We start from the raw sequence: 25,824 nt of genomic DNA on the forward strand, positions 1-25,824 counted from the left end.
GTCCTGCCTCCTATCACCTGTCGTTAACCAACTTCCTTGGTAATGATGGGAAAGGGAATTGCTAGCTGCTGACCCAGGATACTTCAGACACCACTGAAAGGGTTGCTCATGGAGTGACTAAAGTCAAAAGTAAATAAGTATGAGACAGCTGGGTGGGAAGGGGTCCTGCCTCCTATCACCTGTCGTTAACCAACTTCCTTGGTAATGATGGGAAAGGGAATTGCTAGCTGCTGACCCAGGATACTTCAGACACCACTGAAAGGGTTGCTCGTGGAGTGGCTAAAGTCAAAAGTAAATAAGTATGAGACAGCTGGGTGGGAAGGGGTCCTGCCTCCTATCACCTGTCGTTAACCAACTTCCTTGGTAATGAATCGACGGCCATTCCAGTTAGCACTTTAGTCATGGAAGGCTTGTAAATGCATAGGAACAAACCAACTTTGAAGGTGATAGTGATCAAGAAAAATTGAGGCAAAAAAGGTGATTGGGAGATAAGTCTAGACATGACAAAGAACCTGAATCAAGAAATATGATTGATTAACAATCTTAAGTTCAGGGTTTGATTTGACTACCCTTGCCAAACGTTTAAATAATATGACTGTATAATATGCTACGTAAACACAATAAACTTATAAAAGAATACACAGTATAGTACTGTACAGGGAATGAGAGGGTGGATGCAAGATAATTATCATTAAAATAAATTCCTTCCGTAAATTTAAATCTTCATTTGAACATTAAATTCCTTCTTAATTATTTTATTAATATACAAGCACTACGTGACGGACAACAATTTGAAAATGACACACGTAAAAGAAACATACCTGATCAGTCAATGACAAAGTGGGCATATTTTTTGTTGTGTTAATGTGCAAAACATTAAACTTATTTTTGGCACAAAGATCGTAGGCTAAACCTATGAAAGAGGTAGATCCAGTTTTTGGGACTCTGTTGTATATTATAACCAGGTTGTCCAGATCCAAGACGTTATCGACTGGTGGGACTCCGCGGAGTATAGACCCCAATGCAGCTGTTAGAAAAAAAAAAAAAAATTTCAAGAAGCAGCACTTGTACATTGTTATTATTATCATTACTTGCTAAGCTACAACCCTAGCAGGAAACCCGAGATGCTATAAGCCCAAGGGGTCCAACAGGGAAAATAGCCCAGTGAAGAAAAGGAAATTAGAAAATAAAGAATGCGGTCATTTCAAGAAGCAGCACTTTTACATATCTACAGTATTATTATTATTATTATTATTATTATTATTATTATTACTTGCTAAGCTACAACCCTAGCAGGAAAACCAAGATTCTATAAGCCCAAGGGCTCCAACAGGGAAAATAGCCCAGTGAAGAAAAGGAAATAAGAAAATAAAGAATGCGGTCATTTCAAGAAGCATTTCGTACATAACCCTTTTACCCCTAAAGGACGTACTGGTACGTTTCACAAAACCCATCCCTTTACTCCCAGGGACGTACAGGTATGTCCTTGCAAAAAAACTGCTACTTATATTTTTTTTTTTCATATTTTTTATAATTTTTTCAGAAACTTCAGGCATTTTCCAAGAGAATGAGACCAACCTGGCCTCTCTATGACGAAAATTAAGGCTGTTAGAGCAATTATGTTATTTTTATTAATAAAATAAATTTTTGAATATACTTACCCGATAATCATGTAGCTGTCAACTCCGTTGCCCGACAGAATTCTATGGAGGGATACGCCAGCTATCACAATACTAGAAGGGGGTGTATTTACCAGCGCCACCTGTGGCCAGGTACTCAAGTACTTCTTGTTGACACCTCCTCAATTATTCCTCGGTCCACTGGTTCTCTATGGGGAGGAAGGGAGGGTCGATTAAATCATGATTATCGGGTAAGTATATTCAAAAATTTATTTTATTAATAAAAATAACATTTTTCAATATTAAACTTACCCGATAATCATGTAGCTGATTCACACCCAGGGGGGTGGGTGAAAACCAGTGTACAAGATTAAAGGATAGCTAAGTATCCCATATTTCATATAATCAGTTATCCACAATAACAATGAAATAATAAGTACCTGGTAAGGAAGTCGACTTGAACCGTTACTCTGCCTTTAATAAGATCGTCTTCCTTACTGAGCGCAGCGTTCCTCTTGGGAGGCTGAATCAACTCAAAGGTGCTAAAGTATACAGGGCTGCAACCCATACTAAAGGACCTCATCACAACCTTTAACCTTGGCGCTTCTCAAGAAAGAATTGACCACCCGCCAAATCAACAAGGATGTGGAAGGCTTCTTAGCCGACCGTACAACCCATAAAAAGTATTCAAGAGAAAGGTTAAAAAGTTATGGGATTATGGGAATGTAGTGGCTGAGCCCTCGCCTACTACTGCATTCGTTGCTACGAATAGACCCAGGGTGTAGCAGTACTCGTAAAGAGACTGGACATCTTTGAGATAGAATGATGCGAACACTGACTTGTTTCTCCAATAGGTTGCATCCATAACACTCTGCAGAGAACGGTTCTGTTTGAAGGCCACTGAAGTAGCCACAGCTCTCACTTCATGTGTCCTTACCTTCAGCAAAGCAAGGTCTTCTTCCTTCAGATGAGAATTTGCTTCTCTAATCAGAAGCCTGATGTAGTAAGAAACTGAGTTCTTAGACATTGGTAGAGAAGGCTTCTTGATAGCACACCATAAGGCTTCTGATTGTCCTCGTAATGGTTTTGACCTTTAGATAGTACTTAAGAGCTCTAACTGGGCAAAGTACTCTCTCCAGTTCGTTCCCCACCATGTTGGACAGGCTTGGGATTTCGAACGACTTAGGCCAAGGACGGGAAGGAAGCTCGTTTTTAGCCAAAAAACCGAGCTGTAAGGAACATGTAGCCGTTTCAGATGTGAAACCTATGTTCCTGCTGAAGGCGTGGATCTCACTTACTCTTTTACCTGTTGCTAAGCACACGAGGAAAAGAGTTTTTTAATGTGAGGTCCTTAAAAGAGGCTGATTGGAGCGGTTCAAATCCTGATGACATTAGGAACCTTAGGACCACGTCTAGATTCCAGCCTGGAGTGGACAACCGACGTTCCTTTGAGGTCTCAAAAGACCTAAGGAGGTCCTGTAGATCTTTGTTGGAGGAAAGATCCAAGCCTCTGTGGCGGAAAACCGCTGCCAACAAACTTCTGTAACCCTTGATCGTAGGAGCTGATAGGGAGCTTACGTTCCTTAGATGTAACAGGAAGTCAGCAATCTGGGTTACATTGGTACTGGTTGAGGAAAACTGCATTGGCCTTGCACCAGCTTCGGAAGACTTCCCATAAAGACTGATAGACTCTGAGAGTGGATGTCGTCCTTGCTCTGGCAATCGCTCTGGCTGCCTCCTTCGAAAAGCCTCTAGCTCTTGAGAGTCTTTCGATAGTCTGAAGGCAGTCAGACGAAGAGCGTGGAGGTTGGGTGTACCTTCTTTACGTGAGGTTGACGCAGAAGGTCCACTCTAGGAGGAAGAGTCCTGGGAACGTCGACCAGCCATTGCAGTACCTCAGTGAACCATTCTCTCGCGGGCCAGAGGGGAGCAACCAACGTCAGCCGTGTCCCTTTGTGAGAGGCGAACTTCTGAAGTACCCTGTTGACAATCTTGAACGGCGGGAATGCATACAGGTTGAGATGGGACCAATCCAGCAGAAAGGCATCCACGCGAACTGCTGCTGGGTCTGGAATCGGAGAACAATACAAGAGGAGCCTCTTGGTCATCGAGGTAGCAAATAGATCTATGGTTGGCTGACCCCACAGGGCCCAAAGTCTGCTGCAAACATTCTTGTGAAGGGTCCACTCTGTGGGGAAGACCTGACCCTTCCGGCTGAGGCGATCTGCCATGACATTCATATCGCCCTGAATGAGCCTCGTTACCAGCGTGAGCTTTCGATCTTTTGACCAAATGAGGAGGTCCCTTGCGATCTCGAACAACTTCCTCGAATGAGTCCCTCCCTGCTTGGAGATGTAAGCCAAGGCTGTGGTGTAGTCGGAGTTCACCTCCACCACCTTGTTAAGCTGGAGGGACTTGAAGTTTATCAAGGCCAAATGAACTGCCAACAACTCCTTGCAATAGATGTGAAGTGTCCTTTGCTCCTGATTCCATGTTCCCGAGCATTCCTGTCCGTCCAGTGTCGCACCCCAGCCCGTGTCCGATGCGTCCGAGAAGAGACGGTGGTCGGAGGACTGAACAGCCAATGGTAGACCTTCCTTGAGAAGAATGCTGTTCTTCCACCACGTTAGAGTAGACCTCATCTCTTCGGAAACAGGAACTGAGCCCGTCTCTAGCGTCATGTCCTTTATCCAGTGAGCAGCTAGATGATACTGAAGGGGGCGAAGGTGGAGTCTCCCTAACTCGATGAACAGGGCCAGCGATGAAAGTGTCCCTGTTAGACTCATCCACTGCCTGACTAAGCATCGGTTCCTTCTCAGCATGCTCTGGATGCATTCTAGGGCTTGGAAGATCCTTGGGGCCGACGGACAAGTCCGAAAAGCTCGACTCTGAAGATCCATACCCAAGGAGACAATGGTCTGGGATGGAACGAGCTGAGACTCCTCAAAATTGACCAGGAGGCCCAGTTCCTTGGTCAGATCCATAGTCCATTTGAAAATCTCCAGACAGCGACGACTTGAGGGAGCTCTTAAAAGCCAGTCGTCTGACGGAGCCGGACACAAGATCATGATACTGCTGCACAGTCTGAAAACTGTCAATCATGGGCAAGCGAGGAAGTACAGTGACAACCCGAATCTGTCTAGACTGTCTGGGTCGTACAGACAACTCCTTAACGGGTTGCTGAGGTTGCCCACTGCGTCACAACAAGTCCCTTCTGTTGGTTGTTGAACGTCTTCTCCGTGACACATTGACTCCGTAAACAAAAAATCCTCTAACAAGGACTAAGCTTGGACTGCATGTCATGCAACACAGCTCAAGGTCTATGGGAGCAGGTGTGGTAACAGACGGGATTAGCGGCTGAAGTGTAACCATTACCTTCCCTGTAAGCATGTTATGCTTAAATAAAAGTCCATAAGAGGTTATGCAGCTAAAGGCTCCCTCCAAATGACAGAGTCCTCAAGGGAATATCAGAAGGAGGGAGAAAAGAACTTTCTCATCTACAGGGACCTTATCCTAGAAAAGCTAAGTTCTCTGAGTGAGGGTTCACTGGTGCAAAGCAGCAGACTAGAAGGCAACGTTATGAAACTGCTTGACAGTCTAGTGAGTTGGCAACAACCCAAGATGTGTTGAGAAGCATGCGGTAAGGTATGCAGAGCATGATGTATGCAGAGTATGCTGTATGCAGAGCATGCTGTATGTAGAGCATGTTGTATGCAGAGCATGCTGAATGCAGAGCATGCTGTATGCAGAGCATGTTGTATGCAGAGCATGCTGAATGCAGAGCATGCTGAATGCTGAGCATGTAGTAAGTAGAGCCTGCTGTAAGCAGAGCCTGCTGAAAGGAAAGCAGAGCGTGTGCATGGCGTTTAACATTTCTCAGAAATTCCATGACCAGTGCTAGAGTGCTTTATGCATGCTTGCATGGGGTTTAAACCATGGTATGCTGAACAGCAGAGTCAGAACGAGCTGGAACAACAACAGAGGTTTCCTCAACTTGAGGGAAAACCTGAGGTTCAGACTGCATAGGCTGAACAACAGACGGAGCAGAAGGCAGGTGCAAGGGTGAAGGAGGTTGACTCCTAGCAAGAGTTGCACCCAAGGATTGCACCAGCTGAGCGGAGGACGGAGGCGGAGTAGTCCGTTCCTGTTCCTGAGAGATGAGTGGAGCATGAGAAGGTTGAGGCTGCGCAGAACAAGGTAAAGTTCTAGCAAGCTGAGGCTCCTGAGGCGCAAGTGCATGGTGTAGATGAGCTTGCCTAGATGAGGGTTGAACTCGGTGCAGCGCTGGTTGAGCAGACAGACTCACGGAGGGGAGAGGTTGTTGTACCCCAACCGAGAGTTGCACCACTGGTGGAGCAGCAAGGGGAGGAGGAGGAAGAGTGTAACTCTCCTGATCCCAAAGCAAGGGTTGCCTTAAAGAAGGCTGAGGCTGAACAACACTGTGAACAGCAAACTCCGAAAGTGGTTCAACATCGTACGCCTGGCAGATGGTGCTGCGACCAGGCGGAGCAGGTGCAGGCTGGGCGAGCACAGGCGAAGCAGGTGCAGGCTGGGCGAGCACAGGTGCAGCGAGAACAGGTGGAGGGAGTGCAGGAGGTGCAACACTCTCAGCCCGACACTCACGCATCAAGTCCGAAAGCTGTGCTTGCATGGACTGTAGTAGAGTCCACAACATCATACGCCTGGCAGATGGTACTGTGATCAGGCGGAGCGAGTGTAGGAGGATGGAGTGTAGGCGGAGGCGGAGGAGCAACACTCTCAGCCCGACACTCACTCATCAAGTCCGAAAGCTGTGCTTGCATGGACTGTAGTAGAGTTCACAACATCGTACGCCTGGCAGATGGTGCTGCGACCAGGCGGAGCAGGTGCAGGCTGGGCGAGCACAGGCGGAGCAGGTGCAGGCTGGGCGAGCACAGGTGCAGCGAGAACAGGTGGAGGGAGTGCAGGCGGTGCAACACTCTCAGCCCGACACTCACGCATCAAGACCGAAAGTTGTGACTGTATGGACTGCAGTAGAGTTAACTTGGGGTCGGCAGACACTAAGTTCTGCTGAGGTAAAGCCTTAACAGCAGAGATCTGTTGTGGCAGAACCTTACTCCTCTTAGTCGGAGTGTAATCAACTGATGACTGAGGAGAGTCAGAGCTAACCCAATGACTGCATTCGGGTTGTGAACTTTAACTTCGTACGTCTGGCATAGGTCTGGACTTAACGTTTAAGAAGTCTTGAGACCTGAGACCAGCGTTACTCTGCCTTTATTTTCTCCCCTAATCTCTTCTGCAGACGAGCAAAATAAGGGCTCAATCGTCTGCGGGTGGGAGTGACGGTCTCGGTAAGACACGCCCACAACCACCGAGAATACTTCTGTGCGCCGATCAAGGCCTGCTGAACCCTTATGCCCTTCGACATTGCTTCTCCCCTGGGCTTGGGAGCTTGCAAGAGGTCCCGGACTGGGAGGACGACTGGCGCGCACAAAAGTACCCTCACGCACTAATCACTTATCACTTTGATTTCTGTTTGCACTTATTTCACTGAACTCGAAACTTTAAGTGGTTTGTACCTGAAATACGCAATTCTATCCTTTCTCAAAGTTAGTAATTGCGAAAACAGAATTACAATGTAACAGAAAAATCTAATGAAAGATAAATCAGTGGTTGGAAAGAGACTAAACACTAGATCACTCTAGAAACGTTTAGTTTCTTCCCCTAAAGAGACTAGGGAGAAGAGCAAAAAAAAAAAAAAAAAAAAAAAAAAAAGAAAAAAAAAAAAAAAAAAAAAAAAAAAAAAAAAAAAAAACGATAACGACGTTACTCGTACGCCTGGCAGGCTTGAATGAAACGTTTATCCTCTTTCTCCCTCCGTCTCTATCTCTCTCTCTCTCTCTCTCTCTCTCTCTCTCTCTCTCTCTCTCTCTCTCTCTTGACTTAGAACCTGAGAGAAGAGCCCAATCATATATATCGTTAAAACATATTATTGTTAAAGGAAAAAAACTGAAAAGTTCCTTTATTAGGATCAAAACCATTAAGTTAAGAAAGAATGAACAAAACGCTAGACACGGTTACTCTTACTGCAACGTGAAACCGTGAACATTCTTTCTCTATCGTAACGATAGAGTGCAAGTTGAACGTTCTGAACGTCAACAACTGCAGAGACAAAACAAAACGTTAGTTCAGCTTTGAAAACAGTACGAGACTGTCAAAGAAAATCTTTCAAACTCTGTGGCGGAAATAGCATAATATGTTAACAGGTAAAACCGAAATGACGGGCTCAAAGTTTATTAACTTCGGTAAAAGACCGCCTACTATTAGGAAGGTCGAATATAAACAAATATAAAAATTAATTTTAATGAGTTTATAATAAAAGGAAGTTAATCGAAGAGGCCTATAAGAGGCGGAGAGATATAAAATAAATCTATAACTTTTGTTAAGCAAAATTAAGAAAGAGAGTCTATACTCTCTTAGACACCAACACTTCCGTCTAAGGGAAGGGTCGGCCATTGAAAGGTGAACGAGAGTTCATACTCTCTCGTCACCAAAATTAATCAAATTAATTCCAAAAGCTAACTAAGCTAATATAGAAGTTTTCCAGTAAAGCGACAGCCGAAATCAAAGAGAAATACTTCACCAAAGTCGTGAAAATACTCCAAGAACATAAGCGTATCCCAGAACGTCTTGCCGGAAGCACGACAGAGGAATAATTGAGGAGGTGTCAACAAGAAGTACTTGAGTACCTGGCCACAGGTGGCGCTGGTAAATACACCCCCTTCTAGTACAGTATTGTGATAGCTGGCGTATCCCTCCATAGAATTCTGTCGGGCAACGGAGTTGACAGCTACATGATTATCGGGTAAGTTTAATATTGAAAATAAATAAATTATATTGCAAAATGTGCTTGAAAAAAAATAACCCCTGGGGGTTAACGGTTGGAAAGTTCCAAAGAGCCTGGGGGTAAAAGGGTTAATTATTATTATTATTATTATTATTATTACTTGCTAAGCTACAATCCTAGTTTCCTAGTTGGAAAACCAAGATGCTATAAGCCCAAGGGCTCCAACAAGGAAAATACCCAGTGAAGAAAAGGAAATAAGAAAATAAACTACAAGTAATGAACAATTGAAATAAAATATCTTGAGAAGAGTAACAATATTCAAATAAATATTTCCAGTATAAACTATAAAAACTTCAAAAAATAACAAAAGGAAGAGAAATAAGATAGAATGGTGAGTATGAGTGTACCCTCAAGCAAGAGAACTCTAGCCCAAGGCAGTGAAAGACTATGGTACAGAGGCTATGGCACTACCCAAGACTAGAGAACAATGGTTTGATTTTGGAGAGTCCTTCTAGAAGAGCTGCTTACGATAGCTAAAGAGTCTCTTCTACCTTAATGAAATATTTACAACAATTTTAAACTACTGTTGATTAGAGTAATCTTTGACCATTATTTTATAAAAGTTCTTAAATATAATTTACATATAGCATGCACTGTTCTCTCTTACAAGAAATTATCTCAAATACTAGAAGGCTTACTGTACCTCATATGAATCACGCAAGTCTATGAAATATAACTAATCTAAAATTAATTTCATCCTTATTATTCATAAACAATTAACATTATTATCATTTATTTATTATATTATTATTATTGTTATAGTATCATTAAAATTATTTCTACTACAGTATCATTATCATTATGAAAATCATATGCTTATTAATTTTGAACTGAATTTTACTTTAGTGAACCATCAATTTTCTCAGTGGTTAGGTCAGAGACCACATCAAAAAGCAAAAAACTGCAAATTATGGGTTTAGCAATTGTACAAACTCAGCCCCTGCTAAAGACGACCATTTTGAAGTGACTACTCAAGTAATGGTTTCTTATATAGTATGGGTTCATCACCCAAAAATATATGTCCCACTAAAAGTTAAGGTGCAATAGATGTAGGAATAGAGGTCACTTTGTCTAAGTGTGTAGGTCCACTCGGTGAATGCCCTAACTTTGGCTACCCTTGTTAGTGCTGCCTAGCCTGACTGTTTGGGACAGGCTTACAAGGATGCAACATTATAACTGAGTATACTGTACTTTTCTTCATAACAATGACGCTAAAGAGCTATAACGTTGCTTACAGTCACCAAAGGAATAAGAAGGCTGAATGATAAAGTGGGATAATTTGGAGTACAATTTCACTAGCCCTAAAGTGTCATGTTTTGTATTGGGAAGAAGTGCTCATGGAAAGCATTAGTACATTCAAGTCAGTCAATGTTATCCCAAGAGCAAATACTCCGACGACTCGCAAGTAGCATCTCTTTGCCTTCTTGATTGACCAATCTGTGGATGAACTGGACTTATTGGAGGCCAATCTAAACCATACTTGCTTCCTATATGGCACAGAAGTTACAATTCCAAAGACCTTCGGTAGAAAAAACAGCTCAAAGGAGAAGTAAAGAAAACATACATACAGTAAAAAAAGAAATGAAAAAATTAAAACAAATCAAAATCATCATTCATAATGAAAATGCATTCAATTAGTACACCACACAAAGGCCATTTATATAAAAAATATATATATTTTTCTTCCTAAAGAGATAGATACTTACCGTGGGAGTGCATTACATTGCGTAAATGTGTTACTTCTGTGGCCAAGTGGAAATACATCAACATTGTGAACCCGCTCACTCCAATGGTTAGAAATACGAGGTACCGAGAACTCTTCAGGCGCGAACTATTCATATTGGAATTTTAAAAGCGTATCACAGTCTGGAATGGAAATTAAGTATGATAGATTAAAATGTCCCCTCATGAAAATGTATATGAAGAATTTCCTGTAAAGAAAAATAATGAAATAAAATTTAAAATTTTATATCAAGAATCTGCGATCACATCGTATACATAGAATGGGAATTAATGTATGTCAAATCCAAGAAAAAATAAATATTTTTTAAGATTAATTTGTATATTTTCTAACTGCAAATCTTTCGTCTTTTAAATAGGGAGACTTACTGGTTAGTGGGTTGGAAGTCCCCTAGAACAGAATAATTGGTTCTTTTTCTTCCCTGGAAATGTCATTATACATGGTCCTGTAATGATGGAATCATACTAGTAATTTCTTGTCCGAGGTTTTCGCCAGCCTTCAGCCGATGATAGCGAATGAAAGTGTTGTAGCATCGCACTACGATATCGCAGTTCGAGGAGCAAATGGGAAAAAGCTAAACGAAACCGATCAGCTGATATCATCATGGTGCCCAGAAATTTTCTAACCGTTTCAGTAATTTGTATTATCGGTATATTATTTGAATTGAAGAATTCTACAACTACCACAGGATGAACAAAGCTGATTTTTATTATCTCCTGAGGCTTGTTGGACCCAAGATTGCCAAGCAAAAGCATGTCCTGTTTGCAGCCGCCATCTTGACAATGGGTCTAAAATGGGCGAGCATCCTGTTTCGCTATGTGGCAAACTGGTAGATGCCAGGAGAACTCCACAGGAAGCCTCTCTGCTATGCAATGATGTAGGTCTCACTCCGACCCAACTGAGGGTGTCTTGCCCGCTATGTACTGTACTTGGATGGTATCGCTATGTTGTGAAATACCACCCTTGTTGTATTTGTATCCACTTTGTCAGATCGCAGAGAGGGACGAGACTGTGCCTGCCCCCTGTTTATTGACGTGAGCTATTATACTATACAGTGACGAATGAGAGCTTTATGATTAAGTGAGACTGGGAGCCCACGGTCCTGAAAGGGAAGTAAATAACCATCCCTAAGGACACTTTCTACTCACAATTCAGCTCCGTGTCTGCCACGTTGCGCAGTGGCATGACAGGCATTCCCCTATCATCGGCAGTGGGAGAGGGGGAATGCCAGGATCAGCGTTTCCCTCTTGATTTCTTTATCTCTCCAATGCTTTTCCTGAAAGCACCAGGATGGTCGGCTCATACTTTGCAAAGTATGTCACTGCACCTGACCACTGGTCAAGTCAAGAGATAGCTTGGAGGGAGGCCATGGCAGATAATTCCCTGGCCGCCGACTGAAAGGCCGAGAAGTATGTACCTTCCCCCTTGAGCTTCTCTAAACTGAGCAAAGTAGATGACGCAGCATGGTTTGGTGCATAAAACCTTCTCTGAGTCAAAAGTGGGGTGGGGGCAAGGGTTTTGTTTTTATTCAGCTGAATCCAAGGAATTCTCAAATCCAGATTTTATCGCCTCGAACCAGGGCCAAATCAACCAAGGATGGTCTTAACTTTCAAGGGCCACTGAAGTACCGATCAAGGACTGAGATTTTCTCTGAAGACGGCGTCAGGCTCACCTCCCCCAATCCACTGCACTCACGGATTAGTACGAGGATTAGGAGACCAACTTTAAGTTCCTCCTCGGGACTGAAGTTTTCTGTGAGGAAGATCTTGAGGTATTACTCGAACATGTAGGGAAAGGAGGGCGGAGTCCTCTATATCAACCGATCACGCACTGATAACACAAACATGAGCACCGGCACACCTTGGGAATGGGTACTGAACATTCCGGTACGAATTCTCTCTCGCACACACGTGGAGATATCGGTCAGTGAGTTACTTGACACCAGTTGATCGATCTTATTGAACTTTGAAGACTTCTTATGCAGATACTTTGGGCTAGAAATAGCAGCCTATTCAGGTTCATTCGAGGGCTCTCCGTTCAGCATGAGATGTAGCATAGCTTGTAGAAGCAGCACGTGCCAATACAGTAGTTCTTTCCTATGTGGCCTATTTTGCGGCATGCACCGATTCTCTCTATCTCTCCTATAAGTGATAAGAGAGAGATCGGGGAAAGATTGAGAGAAAAGGGGAGAATGAAATGTGATCACCTATATAACATTTTGAGACACCACCACAGGATGGATTGATTCTTAGTACCACACCATCCCTTCCTTGCACATATGGGGAAAGATTGTTTGCCAACTCGTACACGGCACCTATTGACCCGCCTTCTTGCACTTCTTCAACGATATCTTATACTGTATTTGTTCTTCTAGATGTCATAGCGTGAAGAACATAACAAATATGAGGCTAATTAGAAGGGAGAACTTGAAGTCCACCTTCTATTGAGTCATACAAACCATGTCTTCCTTTGAAGACAGAGGCCACAGGGAACTTTTTGATGCAGCAGGGACAACACTACCAGATGATATGCCCTTAGCACCTTTCCAGGCTTGAGAAGACACTGCATGGGTAGGAGGAGGATGGCCCCCCTCCATTTAAATACTGGCAGTAGTAAAACATTATTTCTTCAACGGAATATAGTACTAGTTTTGTCTAAAAATTACAATTTCTTTAGGTTCACCTTGACACTGTCTAAGGAATGCAAAATTCCTTAGGTTCGTGTAGTTATCGTAAGGCCGCACTTGTGAGGGAATGACAGAAACAGACATGAAGCCATGTACAATAGTATGCTGTTGATAACAGCAAGTTTGCTTGGAATACGGTCAACATTTACAGTTTAACCAGAAAGCAATTGCACATCCTTGTCTTTTTTTCTAATATACTTCAAACACAATTTTCTGCCAGAACATTTATCCAACCCGAAAGAAAAACCAAAAGATTAAAACAGCCCGATGAGTCACTAAGAAATGCTTCTGTATTAGCTTGCAACTGAAATCAAAATGAGCTTCAAAGGCTGTTGGGTGGTTGGGCTATTTTCCACCCACCAGTAACTACAACCACCTTGTTAGATTTTTAAACAGCTATTCCAGTTTTGCCAAAATCGTACTCCCATTGAAGGACTATGGTTTGTGTTTGTGTAGGAATAGGAACAAATAGAGTTGAGTCAGTGGGGTGTATGAATGACAGCAGCAACCTGTATGTATGATGACGGCCGACTAAGAATACTGCCGAGTAAGGGGGGTCGCTATCCCTCCCATTAGGTAAGTAGGTAAAGACACGTCTTGTAGGTTAGGTCAAGGGGGGGAAGTTTACTTCAATACGTTAATTAGTGTCCATTTTTAATGCACACAAGAGGACCTGGTCACTGATATACAAAGGCTCCGAGTCGGCCACTGAATCGTTAGCAAAGTAGTTTATTAATGACAGGTGGCACACGGGGTAAGACTTGCCCACCTGCCTCTCGCAGGATACGCTCTTTTAATATCAGACCCAGTACTCAGAAAGGTGGTTAGAGTAGGAAATTTAATTTAAAGGTCTCCTACACAAAAGATGCCATGGAACCAGTCCTGTTTTTATCTAAAATGTTAACCAGGAATGTTAGTTCCTGTAGAAGCTTTCTTTTGTCAAAGGCATCTTCAATGTGGTTTTATTATAGTTAGGGACAAATTTATTCGACTTCAATTATACCAGTTTTAGCGAGTGTGTAGTGGGGAACAAAGTAGTCGAACTGGTTGTTCAGTTTGTTTGCAGTTGAAATGAAGCTCAAATTTGGTTCATGTTATTTACTACAGGAGAATATATATTTTCTGTTTGAAACGTTTACCCGGGAGCCTTTGTATATCAGCGGCCAGTTCCTCCTGCATGCATATAAATGTATGACCACTAACCTAAACTTTCCCCCCAACCTAACCTACAAGCAGCGTCTTTACTTACTCACTTAACCCTTACCCTGTCGTATTCTTATTCAGCCGTATTCACACATACAGGTGGCCGCTATCATACACACACCCCGTTTCCCCATCCATAAATATAATTTTACCGAACTGGTACCGACTATGTTGAAGGGTAAAATCTCTACCAGTGCACCATCAACTAGTAAACAAAAATTTCATGTTCATCCCAACCTAACCTATGCTACCTTATTCACCAGGGAGGCGTCATCCACCCTGCATCCCGTACTTAATTAGGGGTGTATGTATATTATCGGCCACCTGTATGTATGATGACGGCCGACTAAGAATACGGCAGTGTAAGGGAGGGGGTGTATGTATGATAGCGGCCACCCTTATGTATGATTGTCTAAATTAGAATATGGCAGTGGGAGGGGTGTCACAGCGCCACCCTTTAGGTAAGTAGGTAAGGACACGGCTTGTAGGCTAGGTTAGGGCGGAAAGTTGAGGTTTAGTTGATGTCAATTTTTAATCCACATAGGAGGAACTGGCCGCTGATATACAAAGATTCCTCAGGAGGGCGTTAACCCCCCCCCCCCCCGCCCCAATTAGGTGAGTAGGTAAGGACACAGCTTGTAGGTTAGGTTAGGGTGATGAAGTTTATGCTAATTGGCGTCCATTTTTAATGCACGTGGGAGGAACTTGCTGCTAATATGGGTTCCCTTAATTATACTTTATTATACTGACCTGAATAATTTCATACGTAAAAGCCAAGGCTTGCATTTGATTAGGAGAATCATCCAATCCTTACCTTGCAAAGGCTACCCATGGTATAAGGTAACCTACCTTTTTTAAAAAGACCTGATTAAGTTATGCATCGCAAACTATCACCATCAACTCCATCTATTACTGAAATAAATCAAATTTCCATAATAATTGCTATGACGGCCCTATATTCCTATCAATAGCGTAGTAAACAATTCACCCTTATTTTAAAAGATTTTTATCGCCATGACTTCCCGTCGACACAGGGATTCTACATGAAATTCACGTGTTATATAGATATCCTGATAGGATATTACCCCCAAAACTAGTATAAACTCAGCTAAATGCTCACAATGAGATGAGGTACAGTACCTTAAGAAAAGTATTAGCTGCATAATATGAATACTTTTGTAAACATTACAACGTTCCAGTGAACTCATAAGCGGCGAGGAAAATATTACCTTTTGAATGCGTTCTCTTTGGATAGAATTTTTTCAGCTATAAATAAATCTACCTATAATGGATATATGAGTATAAAAAAGAGCTTTAATTATATATTATTTATTTTAATCAATAATTAAATACACTTTATATATTATTATATACTAATATTACCCTTATGAATATAAATTTGAGTAAACTTATTAAAAAAATTTAAAAGTACGGTGCCATTTACTGAACTGCGATGTTGACGAAATACCCTAAAGAATTGGGGTATATTATTTTGTAAATAATATAAATTAATACATTTATGTACATAAAATACTCCATGCATGTTTTACTTAAGCATTATATGCTAAGACACGTTGTAAATATACCTTTTAGTTCTAAAATTACTAACAGTGAAGTGACCAGTCCCTTTTTTTTTCTTTTTCTTCTTTTTATACACATTCCTCGCATACTTCTCAAGGGCTTGGGCGAGAACCCTCGGTACCAGTCCAGGAATGTTATATGTGAACTTTATAATACAATATAATCGTAGTAAAAATATTAGGAAGCAGAATCATAAAAGGGAGATATTTCTGTATGACAAAAATACCTTTTGGTTTACGAAAACAAAAAGTTTCTTGTTTGCATGGCATACCAACTTAATATTTTTATGTTGAACAGGCTTACGTAAGTCATTTTATAGTTTATATATCAAATGTCTGTTATAATGATGTTAATGTTTTTGAAATATTTTTATTTTAATTTATCATTACTTCTTATATATATTTATTTTCTTGTTTCCTTTCCTCACTGGGCTATTTTTCCTTGTTGGAGCCCTTGGGCTTATAGCATCTTGCTTTCCCAACTAGGGTTGTAGCTTAGCTAGTAATAATATTATTCATAATAAATGGGGTGGGTCACATTTTGGGTTTCAATTATATAGTGTTTACATAATCTTTTGACGGGTCAGACAATAGTACATTGGATCCTTCTCTCTGGTTATGGTTCATTTTCCTTTTGCCTACACACCCACACACACCGAATAGTCTGGCCTATTCTTTACATATTCTTCTGTCCCCATACAACTGACAACACATATTACTAACAATCCTTCTTACTACACTGTAATTGTTCAGAGACTCTAGCTATGGTAAGCAGCTCTTCTAGGAGAAGGACACTCCAAAATAAAACCTTTGTTCTCATATCTGGGGTAGTGCTATAACCTCTTGCTTTGTTAAAGTTTCTATAGTTTATATAGGAGATATTTATTTTAATGTCGTTGCTCTTCTTGAAATATTTTAGTATTTTTCTTTGCTTCCTTTCCTCACTGAGCTATTTTCCCTGTTGGAGTCCCTGGACTTATAGCAACCTGCTTTTCCAACAAGGGTTCTAGCTTAGCAAGTACAGTAATAATAATAATACATTACTTTATGGGGTGCTTTTCCTGGTACTATCGCACAAGGAATCTTTTTATCCTTACAGGACCTACAAGACATGTTTGTCCTATACATTCTATATGTATTTTAGAGTATCACACTGTATATTCTACATCTATTGTCAAATCCACACTATTGAAGCACTTTGAAAACAAAGAGAGTCTTCAGTTTCGTCTAGCATTATGGAGTTTTATGTAAAATGCATTAAGCTTAGCATTAAAGGCCTTTTCTCTAGCATAGAATCTAAGATTCTGTGAACTTTCCTGCTCTCAGGGTAAATGATTCTGCCTTCTTCTGCAGAGAGATATTTCTGACATTCCGGTATATTTTGTTCTTCCCTAATGTTATTTTAGGTAAGATTGTTGTCTCCTATTTTTTATCATTTATGTTATAATTGTTATCCTGTAAATAATATGATAAATCATTTCAGAAGACTGAGAAATTTGTCCCTTTTATTGTTGTTGCTATTATTATTATCATTATTATTATTATTATTATTATTATTATTATTATTATTACTGGCTAAGCTACAACCCTAATTTGAAAAGCAGGATTTTATAAGCCCAAGGGCTCCAACTGGGAAAATAGCCCAGTGAGGAAAGAAAATAATGAAATAAATTCCAAGAGAAGTTTAAGAACAATATTACCATTAAAATAAATTTTCATATATAAACTATAAAAACTTCAAAATAACGAGCAGAAGAGAAACATAATAAAATAGTGTGCCCAAGTGTACCCTCAAGCAAGAGATCTCGAAACCAAGACAGTGAAAGACCATGGTACAGAGGCTATGGCATTACCCAGGACGAGAGAACAGTGGTTTTATTTTGGAGTGTCCTTCTCCTAAAAGAGCTGCCTTCCATAGATAAAGAGTCTCTTCTTACCAAGAGGAAAGTAGTCACTGAACAATTTACAGTGCAGTAGTTTACCTCTTAAGAGAAGAAGAATTGTTCAGTAATTTCAGTGTTGTCAAGTACAGTATATGAGGAAAGAAGAAAATGTGTAAAGAATACGCCAGACTATTCTGTGTAAGTCAGCAAAGATGAAATGAGCCGTAACCAGAGAGATGAATCCAATGTAGTACGTCTGGCCAGTTAAAGGACTGTGTAACTCTTTATCGGTAGTATCTCAATGGCTGGCTGGTGCCTTGGCCAACCTACTACCTACAGTTTTTAGGGGAGTCTTACAACCCTCCATGACCACTCCCTACATTGGCTCTCCTTTTCTTAACCCCACATTCTTCTTCACTTCAAAGTGATCCCCAAAACTTTTTGACTTTGGGAAAACACCATTAAAATCTCCACCTTTGGTTCTTAGGCCTTGTTGGAATAATTTCATACTCAGCTTAAATTCTTTTTCATTTCTAAGCATTAACCATTTCCCCTTCTAGGGTTTATGGCTCCAAAGAAAAACATGCAAATTCTTTGCCTGTAGAATTGTGGGCTTGGATGATCACCCTGTGCTGTGTAAGCTTTTAACAATTGTTGCTTTATACACCTACACAAAAGGCCCATCAGCAGTGTTGAACACAGAGCATACACACCTACATAATTGTACTTCCTAGAGGTAATAGGTTGGCCAGGGCACCAACCACCCATGGGATACTACCGCTAGAGAGTTATGGGGTCCTTTGGCTGGCCAGACAGTACTACATTGGATTCTTCTCTCTGGTTACGGTTCATTTTCCCCTTGCCTACACATACACCAAATAGTCTGGCCTATTCTTTACATATTCTCCTCTGTCCTCATACACCTGACAACACTGAGATTACCAAACAATTCTTCTTCACCTGAGGGGTTAACTACTGTACTGTAATTGTTCAATGACCACTTTCCTCTAGGTAAGGGTAGAAGAGACTTTTTCTATGGTAAGCAGCCCTTCTAGGAGAAGGTCATGCCAAAATCAAACCATTGTTCTCTAGTCTTGGATAGTGCCACAGCCTCTGTACCATGGCCTTCCACTGTGTTTGATTTAGAGTTCTCTTGCTTGAGGGTACACTGTTCTATCTTATTTCTCTTCCTCGTGTTTGTTTTGACGTTTTTATAGTTTATATATAAAAGATGTAATCCATTGTTGTTGTTGTTACTAAAATATTTCATTTTGATTGTTTATTACTTCTCTTGTAGTTTATTTCTTTTCCTCACTAGGCTAGTTTTCCCTTTTGGAGTACTTGGGCTTGGGGCTTACAGCATCTTGCTTTTCCAACTAGGGTTATAATTTGGCTTGTAATAATAAACGGATTTTGAGCGAAGCGAAAAATCTATTTTTGGGTGAGATGGCCATGTCGTCCTGATGGAAGTTCCTATAGGGTAGCTTCCTTGGGTATATTACAACTACGGCAATATTCCCAGAGAATTTACCTTAAGGTACCCAGAATTCTAACTCCTGGAGCGAATATCCCTATTAAAAGAACCAGGGATATCGCGAAATATCAGAGGACGTATTCTTGACACGCCACATGGCAATCTGCACCCCGAACAGAGATAACACTTCGAAGGTGTCAATTGGCAAGAAAACGAAAACGAGAAAGAAAAAGGAGAGCCGCTCGCAAGGCTCTCTCTTCTCCCATTTCGTAAGCGTGCATTGCGCCGCTCACGGCGCCATCTGTATTCCTTGTAGCGATACACGAGGTGCTACAGATACTGTATGTAGGATGGGGACCTACAGCCCTTTCATAGAAAGGGAAGGGCGGGTCCATCAGGACGACATGGCCATCTCACCCAAAAATAGATTTTTCGCTTCGCTCAAAATCCGTTTTTTGGGCTCAAGCCATGTCGTCCTGATGGAAGTATACCAGAGCATTACTGTATCTGTGGATTCTCAAAACGTGCCGTACTCCCCGGAGGTATTTCCCTGGTCGACTAGACCTAGAGACCTAAGATGTTACCGTCATACATCTTTTCAACTAACCATAAACCATGTTAGAGCTTCCTGCCCCCTACAGGGAAGAGTCCTACTAGACTCTGGAAAAGTCTCGAAGAGTACATATACCTATGTATGAATAACAGGCAAGCCAATATAGTGGTCTTACCCTATATTATGTAAAGCATTGTTTGTAAAGAACCACTGCGTCAATATGAAATATCGACCAGTTCTCCGTTCAATACTGTATTGGACAAAGGTTTATATCCGAGTAGGAGGAAACTTGCATATCCGCCACCGTCCCCTTAGGGGATGGAGTCCTCCCGCTAAGGGAAAGCATAAACCAATGCAAAATTAGCTTGCATAAAGGAACAATCTATTAGAATTATCCTAGATAGATATACATAGAAAGAAAGCTCAATTATTATCAATAAATTGACACAGGTGAAGGAGACGCAAGGTTCGCCAGAACAAATTTATTGACAGACAATAAATAAACAGGTTAACAACAATTATATATATATAAGAGGAGGATAACCAAAAATTTAAGCATAAGCATGATAGTAAAAAGAAACTTGCTTATCTGAAAGAAAAACATTAGCCCCACTTTTAACATACCGAGGTATCAAAGTTGTAAAAGTCTGTACTGTATTACTAATCAGTCACATTAGCATTAGAAACACTCGGCACACATGTCTGCACTTATGCTAGGTTCACCTTTGAAAGTGGAACAGTCAACGTGGGCAACCCGGTGCCCTCACACTTAGTTTTTAGTGTGGATTCTTCGCCTTGACAAAGGCCACCCATTTTCTCCAAGATGACTCATATTGCCTTCTAGTAGATTTGCACTTATATTCCTCTAGGAAGTCTATGCTGTCTTTCGAAATCCCGAAACGCTTTCTCATCGCTAGGGAGAGAAAATCATGAGCTGCAGGGTCCGGGTATTCTGTAATGAAGCGCAGACAGTCGACTTCTGGACTCGCTGGGTCTGAACTGGATCTGGTAGCGGTAGAAACTAAAGCCGTGGTTCCAATGCCAGAGGGAACCACACGCTGTTCGGCCACTTGTGGGCCACTATTGCCGCTACTCCCTTGAAGGATCTCAGTTTGTTGAGGACCCTCAACAGAAGGTTGTGAGGAGGGAACAGATAGATCCTGGACCATCTGTTCCAGTCGAGGGACATCGCGTCCACTGCTTCCGCCAAGGGGTCCTCGTACGGGGACACGTACAGGGGCAACTTCTTGTTGTCTTTCGTCGCAAAGAGGTCTATCTGCAGTTCTGGGACTTGACTCAAGATGAAGGAGAACGATCCTGCGTCTAGGGACCGTTCCGACTCTATCGGTGTGAACCTGGACAGAGCGTCCGCTGTCACATTGCGGACTCCTTGAAGGTGAACTGCCGACAGGAACCACTTCTTTTCCGCCAGTCGAAAGATGGCCAACATCACCTGGTTGAGAGGTGGTGACCTTGATCCTTGTCGATTCAAGCATCTCACAATCACCTCGCTGTCCAGCACCAACCTTATGTGGATCGAGCGACGCGGGGAGACTTTCTTCAAGGTAAGGAGCACTGCCATAGCTTCCAGAAAGTTTATGTGAAATGTCTTGAATAGATTGGACCAAGTCCCTTGGGCCTTCTTCCGATGAGAATGACCTCCCCACCCCTCCTTCGAGGCATCTGTGTGAATAGTCAACGAGGGGGGGGTGGCTGAAGAAGTACCGACTTCTTTAGTTGTCTGGCTTGGGACCAAGGCCTGAGAAGAGTACGTAGACGAAGCGGAACTGGTCTTCTCAGATCTCTTCGCGCGTTTGATGCATAATTTCTCCAAACTCCGGTTGCATCCTTTAGCTGTGCTCTTAGCACCAGGTCTGTTACTGAAGCAAACTGGAGAGAACCCAGCACTCTCTCCTGTTCGCGTCTTGATATCCTTTCGGAATCCAGAAGTCTCTTGACAGAACCAGCTATCTCCTTCCTCTTCTTCGCCGGGATAGAGAATTGGTGTGACACTAGGTCCCAGTGGATTCCCAGCCACTGGAACTTTTGAGATGGAGAAAGTCGAGACTTTTTTCTGTTGATCTTGAAGCCTAGATACTCTAGGAACTGGATCACCTGCAGGGAAGCTTGCAAGCATTCTGTCTTGGATGCTGCCCACACCAGCCAGTCGTCCAGGTAGGCTACCACCTGAATTCCCTTTAGGCGTAATTGTTTGAGAGCTATGCTCGCAAGCTTCGTGAAGATCCTTGGGGCTATATTTAGCCCGAATGGCATTGCTCTGAAGGCGTATAGTCTTCGTTGTAGCTTGAACCCTAGGTAGGGGGAGAGTCGACGATTGATTGGAACGTGCCAATAGGCGTCTGACAAATCTATGGAGACGGTAAATGCCCTCTTGGGCAGTAAGGTCCTTATGTGTTGCAGTGTTAGCATCTTGAACTTGCAGTTCACTACGAACTTGTTGAGTGGCGACAAGTCCAGAATGACTCTGAGTTTCTCCGAGTCCTTCTTGGGAACACAAAACAGCCTCCCTAGGAATTTGAAGGACTTTACCCTTCGGATCACTTTTTTCTCCAACATTTCTTGAATGTACTCCTCCAGAACGGGGGTGGAGTGTTGGAAAAAACGAGGGCACGGGGGTGGAGTGCTGTACCAGCTCCAGCCCAGTCCATTCTTGAGTAGGCTGTGGGCCCAGGGATCGAAGGTCTACCGATCCCGAAAATTCTGAAGTCTCCCTCCTACCGGTATCATCTCACTTCGACTGCTGTCCTGAGGTCTTGCCTCCCTGACCGCGACCACCCTTGAATCCCCTTCCCCTTGAAGGGCGATTAGACGAGCCTCTGGCTGCTCCTCTAGGCTTTGCTCGAAAGGAAGTTGACTGCCCTTCGAACATTGGGTTAAATGCCGGAGACTGTGTCGACACGGCTTGAGGTACCCACTGGAATGTGGTCGGGGTTTGTGCCACCATCTGGGGCACTGAAGGCATAGGCAATTGCTGTTGCTGTCTAAATGGCTTGGCTGGCCGAGAGGGTAGCCTAGTCCTCTTAGTCTTCCTCTTTGGTTGGGGACCCTCATCCGGGGAAGACTTTCTCTTGATAGACAGGCCCCACTTCTGGAGAAGGTTTCTATTCTCCGTGGCGGCCTTATCAACAACCTCCTTGACCGATTCGCTAGGGAAAAGGTCTTTGCCCCAAATGTTGGAGGAGATTAGTTTCCTTGGCTCGTGCCTCACCGCAGCCAAGGCGAACACAAACTCCTGACAAGCTCTCCTCACCCTGACGAAGCTGTAAAGATCCTTCGTCACTGTGGCCAGATGAGTCTTGGCCACTACCATGAACATCTCATGGACCTTGGGGTCACTTGCCATCATCTCAAGAGTGGTCTGAAGAGACATTGAGGCAGCCAGTCTTTCTTTTGTCTCGAGCTCCCTCCGCAAAAGAAAGTCAGACAGCTTAGGGAGGTTCTCACCGTACTGACGTCCGGCAATGTCAGCCTCCAACTTCCCGACTGAGAAGGTAAGATGGACGTCCTTCCAGTCCTTGTGGTAAATAGGTAGGGCCAGCGACAAGGGTTTACACTCCTCCAAGGAGGGGCATGGCTTGCCAGCCTCGACTGCTTTTAGCACAGCCGCAAACCCTTTCTGCAAAAAGGGGAAGGCTCTAGCAGGGGAGGACACAAAGGAAGGGTGCTTCTTACTCAGAGCAGCCACCTTTGAGTTCGTGAAGCCCCTCTCTTTCATCGAGGATGAAAGCAAAGCTTGAGCCTTAGCATGGTCATCACTATGACCTCCTTCGGCTCTGTCTCCTCCTTTGAAGCTGGTTCCTTCCTCAAACGGACATAACAGTCCGGATACGACCCTTTGCTGGGCCAGAATTCCACCTCCTCTAGGGGAACTGAGCCCAACTTTTCCGACATGACGATCTTTCCAACCGTCATCGGCATGTGTTCAGCATATTTCCACGGGTTAACATCTGAGCACAAGGGAAGGTCTTTCACGTTGAGCCTCTTCTGGGGCCCACATGAAGCTGCAAGCTTCTGCATCTGCAGTTCCATTGCAGCCGCCTTCTCATTATTCTCCTTCTGCATCTGTTGGATCATTCCAACGATGGAGGAGAGGGCCTGTCCCAGCTCTACTGGGAGAGCAGACGAAGTTGAGGGAATAGGTTCAGGGACCTGAACCGGAGCAGCCGACACCTCATCGACCTCTTCCTCTTCCATGTCTGGAGCCTGATCTTCATTCTGGCCTTCTGCCAGGAGGTCCTCCTCCAGACGCTCAGACACGTCGGACATCCTGTCGTCCAACTGGATGTCCTGCAAGGCAACCGCGACTTCAGCATCCACCGGGATCTGAACTAGGGGGATCTCTTCTTGAGGCTGGGGAATCACTGCATCAGCTGAAGCCCTGGGGAAAAGGTAAGCCCTCATCTTCTCACTTGGAAGATAAGGTCCAGAGGTGTTCTTCTGGAAACCCCTTACCCAGGTACGAAGCTTCTCCCTTGCTATATCCCTTGACTCCGCCGTCCTAGGGGAATCAAAAGCCTCAACAACCAGGTTAGTGCACACGGTACATACCTGAGGGTCCCAATACCGGAGATCAACCTTGGAGACAGCGCATGCTGCGTGCCTCCTACATAACTCATGTCCGCAGAAGTTCTTGCTGCGGACGTTGCAGAAAACACTTCCGCACTTCGGATGGTCCTCCTGTAAAGAGAAGAAATTTCCATGAGTATCAAGTGAACTACGTATCACTGGATATGCACAGTTTAGCATAACAAAACAGAAAGGAAAGACACACACTTGTGTTTCCCGCACAGTCAATTGTTGCAACCTTCCAGATAATAAAATCGTATGGTTAATCTATCCTAGAGCAACCAATGAAAAATTTCCAGAGGAAACAGGTGTAGCTCACACCTAAGGGATGATTTTAAAATACCGGATAGTGGACAAGAAAGAACTCACTTTCTTTATCTGTAAGGCAACACCAAAGGGCTGTGCAAGACAACACAAAAATGTTGGAAAACACAGTGTTGTAACAATACTATACTACAGTTTTCTCCCTACAGTATATACTATACTGAAGAATACTGGTACAGTATAGAAGGTAATGTGCTGGCCGGCACTCACCATAACTAGCTCTAAAGTATACTACATAAGAGCTATAAGGCGGCAGAACGCTGGTTCAAATGCATGTGCCGGCCGGCAACTACACAAGGTACAACACTAGAAGAAAACAGAATGGATGCCGGGATAAGAGAGTGTACTACCTCAAAGCCCGGCAATCCGAAAGAGTGCTCATAAGGAAGGGGAGAATCTAATTCAGGCTTCCTGACCAATGCCATCTGGCTCTACAGACAAACATGGATGAGGGACCAAGGGAGGTCCGGGCAGCACTCAAAGCAGAAGACCTTTGCCGGCCGGCAAGGGACTGAGTCAACTCCACATCCTAACCTATGCTAGGTACAGATGTAGAATGACGGACAGTAATGTAACGGCTAGGCCATTACAGAGAAAAGAGGGGGAAGGGACGAAGAGGGTCCTACCAACCTTGCTTAAGTAATGAATCACCCGCAGCCAAGAAAACTCATCTTAGCCTAAGGGAGATCCGAGGAGGGAGGCCAGCAATACTTGCCAACCCCCACGGAACCAAAGCAAGGAAGGTGTTGCTATTCCCAGGGAAAGGATCTTATCCTCGCCACCGAGAACAGCAACAAAGGACTAGTCTGCTAGATCACAAGAAGAAGGAATCATCTCGTACAGAAACCTTCGAAAGTGACCTAAGGAGGCTAAGCCTCCTATGTCTGTGTCAGACTAGCGAGGGAGACTCCACCCCAAGCCAGACTAAAACAGACTCAGACTAAGAACTCTGATGTTCTGCCCCCTCTCTGAAGCCAGACTTACTGGAACAGGAAGGAACAGTAACACCCTAATATAGTTGTATCGAAAGTTAATTCAGATAAACCACTAGAGTTAAGCCCAAGGCTTAAACAGAGGGAAAGGGATTGCACACCTTCTCCAAAGAAAAGAGAGCAACCGGGGGGTATGAGAAAGTATACTAAGGCCCCATAGGCAACTTAGCCTAGGCGCCAAGAGAATCGATTACCTAAATCACCGAAACTCACTCGTATACTACCTTGGAAGAAATCAATATAATCTTAAATGTATAAAACTGCCTAAAGCTTCAATAAAATTTTAAAAACACTCG

The 25,824-nt window shown here is 43.1% G+C and overlaps 1 protein-coding gene across 1 annotated transcript in view; it reads right to left on the bottom strand.

The window, feature by feature from the left end:
* The window catches only part of LOC137622210 (heparan sulfate 2-O-sulfotransferase 1-like), a 60,907-nt gene extending 45,556 nt beyond the window's left edge, over nucleotides 1-15,351 (bottom strand). Inside the window, exons 1-3 of the mRNA XM_068352677.1 lie at nucleotides 15,276-15,351; nucleotides 10,212-10,371; nucleotides 822-1,027 (exon numbers count right to left, since the gene is read on the bottom strand). Of these exons, the coding sequence (XP_068208778.1) occupies nucleotides 822-1,027; nucleotides 10,212-10,344 (339 nt within the window). The 5' untranslated portion in view covers nucleotides 10,345-10,371; nucleotides 15,276-15,351. The remainder of the gene's footprint in view (nucleotides 1-821; nucleotides 1,028-10,211; nucleotides 10,372-15,275) is intronic.
* Between the last annotated feature and the right edge of the window lie 10,473 nt (nucleotides 15,352-25,824).

The sequence above is a fragment of the Palaemon carinicauda genome, chromosome 29, assembly GCF_036898095.1.
Source record: "Palaemon carinicauda isolate YSFRI2023 chromosome 29, ASM3689809v2, whole genome shotgun sequence".
NCBI classification, from domain to species: Eukaryota; Metazoa; Arthropoda; class Malacostraca; order Decapoda; family Palaemonidae; genus Palaemon; species Palaemon carinicauda.